The 2,787-nt window shown below is 44.0% G+C and overlaps 1 protein-coding gene across 1 annotated transcript; it reads right to left on the bottom strand.

Moving 5' to 3' along the window:
- Positions 1–459: 459 nt before the first annotated feature.
- LOC125124597 (olfactory receptor 1361-like) lies at positions 460–2,194 on the bottom strand. Its single transcript, XM_047774663.1, has 2 exons — positions 1,258–2,194; positions 460–512 (listed from the first exon to the last, which is right to left on the bottom strand). Exons 1-2 carry the CDS (start codon positions 2,192–2,194, stop codon positions 460–462), a joined length of 990 nt encoding a protein of 329 aa, XP_047630619.1.
- Between the last annotated feature and the right edge of the window lie 593 nt (positions 2,195–2,787).

Raw genomic sequence — 2,787 nt, 5'->3', positions numbered from 1 at the left:
TTATGATGGAGCATGATAATGTGAGAAGAAAGAATGTATACATGTATGTGTAACTGGGTCAGCATGCTGTACAGTAGAACATTGACAGCACACTGTAAACCAGCTATAATGTAAAAAAAAATTTTAAAAAAGAGTGTTCAAAGAGGCTGGGCAAAGGCGGCTGTTGGAAGACATGTTTTTACAATCTTTACTTAGCCTCTCTGCTTTATTTTCTATGCTAAAAACTCCATCTGGTCCTGCTTTACCTTTACCCTGCTTGAAAAACAGTCGCAGTGCTGGTAAATAACTTAAGCTTAAGAACAAAGACCTAAAGGCATAAGTTATTCATGTGGTCAGCTGAATAAGGACATAATGCATTGGTCTAGGCATGTAGGACCTGTGCAGATAGGCACGCCATTTGCATAGCATGATATGTCCTGTTAAAATAAGAGAAAGAGGAGCCTTATGGTCCCAGGGGATTTACGAGGGGTTGTTAGCGGGATATGCATCAGCAAAGAGAAAGAGGCGCAAACCTAGTGTGGAAAGTAACATAATGTTTTTTCTACCAAAGAAATCTTGGTTAGTCAATTTTGCTCCCATTTTGGCTGAAACACCTTCCTGCGACCTCCCTCTCCTCTTTCCCTCTTCTCCCAGTAACAATTTGTTTCAAATTAGTCAACCAAGAAGAATGTGCACCCTGACCTGACCAATGGGAAGGGGACAGGTACATCACCGCATTAGGGATAAATAGGGAGGGTCTTTTCTTCTTTGTGCGCACTTTTTGAGTACCCATGCCCTTCTGCAGAAGTAAAGAGCCTTGCCAAGATCTCTCCATGTTCATGTGTCTCATTTTCCAACACTGATGATCAGAGCCATCTCCCCAACACTAGGCATGCCAGGTTGCTTTAGATAGGCAAGCTGTCACATGTGGAAGCAAAATGGTGATTCTCTAGATGCTATTCATAGACAGATGACGCCAGGCTTCCTCAGTGCTAATGATTGTTAAATGCCTAAAGGTCAGAATAGAAGCTTAACCAGCTACCAGCTATGTGACTTTTAAAATAACAAAAAAAAACTATATCCTGCACCTATAGCCCCCTCCTCACTTGACACAATCCTCAAGAGCACAATAAAAGCAGTGTGGTTTCTTGAGGCAGCACTCTTTGTTCCTGAGACCTTGAATCCCCCGGTTCGCACCTTTGATTAAGATAAATGTCTTTGTCTTGTTTTATGTTAACCTTTTTTTAAATTTCAGAGCACCCATTCTTCAGCCCACACCTGCTGAGCTGGTCTCGGCAGCGTCCTTGCTGAAAAGTTTCCTGAGGGCTCCCTTCAGATCTTGGTTTCTCAGGCTGTAGATGAAGGGATTCAGCACTGAGGTGACCATCATGTACATCACTGTGGCTGCCATGTCCCTCTGAGTGGTATGTGTGGACACAGGGTTGAAGTAGACTCCAATAATAGTCCCATAGAAGAGAGAGACCACACAAAGATGAGAGCCACAGGTGGAGAATGCTTTCCACCTACCCCGGGCAGAGGGCACTTTCCACACAGCCACAGCAATAGGTGTGTAGGAGGCCATGATGCACACAAAAGGGATGAGAACCACTGGACCACCAAGGACCAACACCAGCATCTTATTGACTTGTGCGTCAGAGCAGGAGAGATTGATCAAGGCATTGAGGTCACAGAAAAAGTGTGGGATCCTATTAGAGCAAAAAGACAAGTGGGTCATCAGGATAGTGTGGACCATGGAGATGAGGTTGGCTGAGATCCAGGGTATCACCACCAGCAAGGCACATCGAAGAATGCTCATGATTGTCATGTAGTGCAGTGGGCAGCAGATGGCCAGGTAGCGGTCGTAAGCCATGGCCGAGAGAAGAAAGCTGTCGGCTGCCCCAAAGGCAACAAAGAAATACATCTGGGCCAGGCAAGCCGAGAAGGAGATGGTGCTGAGCCCACACAGGTGGTTCACAAGCACCTTAGGGATGGTGGTGGATGTAAAGCAGATGTCAAGAAGGGACAGGTTGCTGAGGAAGAAGTACATAGGGCTGTGAAGGTGAGGGTCTGAGACGATGGCCAGGATGGTGAGCAGATTCCCCATGCACCCAATCAGATACAGACTGAAGGACAAAGTGAAGAACATCTGCCTCTGCAGCGGCTGCTCTGAGAGTCCAAGGAGGATGAATTCAGAGACTTGGGTCTGATTGTCCATGTCCAGGCAGCTCTAAAGCCAGAAACAGGGGCATCAACAGTGGGAAGGAAACAGAGCCCCTCATTGCTGTGTCAAACCTATCCTTGAGGAGGCATCTCACTTAAAACACTCTGAGCCTCAGTCTCCTCATCTGTTACATGGGATGAATAATTCCATCTTCTTAGGGTAGTTGAAAGGATTAAGTGATAAAAATATGTATTAGGGGATTAAAGCCATACCTGGCATGTTATATGGACAAATATTTTTATCTGCGGGAACTGTTAGTGATGCTATTAAAATGAAGCATGATGTGTTAATTAGCTTGATTGTGGCAGTTATTTCACAGTATTTATGCATATCAAAACATGAAGTTGTACATCTTAATTACATATAATTTTTGTTGATCAGTGATACCTCAAGGAAGATAGGAATAAAAGAAATAAAACCAAAACACACAGCCTAAATATTCCCGGGATTAGCTTTCTAAAATAAAAAGAAATAATAAAGAGTGATTCAGGATATCAATTATGAAGCCAGAAATCCTGGATTTAAATTCCAGCTCTGCCACTTTTACTAGCTGTGGGTGGGATTTAGTCAAGGTACATAACCTTCCT

The sequence above is a fragment of the Phacochoerus africanus genome, chromosome 4 (genome assembly GCF_016906955.1).
Source record: "Phacochoerus africanus isolate WHEZ1 chromosome 4, ROS_Pafr_v1, whole genome shotgun sequence".
Taxonomy (NCBI): domain Eukaryota; kingdom Metazoa; phylum Chordata; class Mammalia; order Artiodactyla; family Suidae; genus Phacochoerus; species Phacochoerus africanus.
Note: the sequence above shows the minus strand (reverse complement) of the source record. Positions and strands in the feature narration are given on the sequence as shown.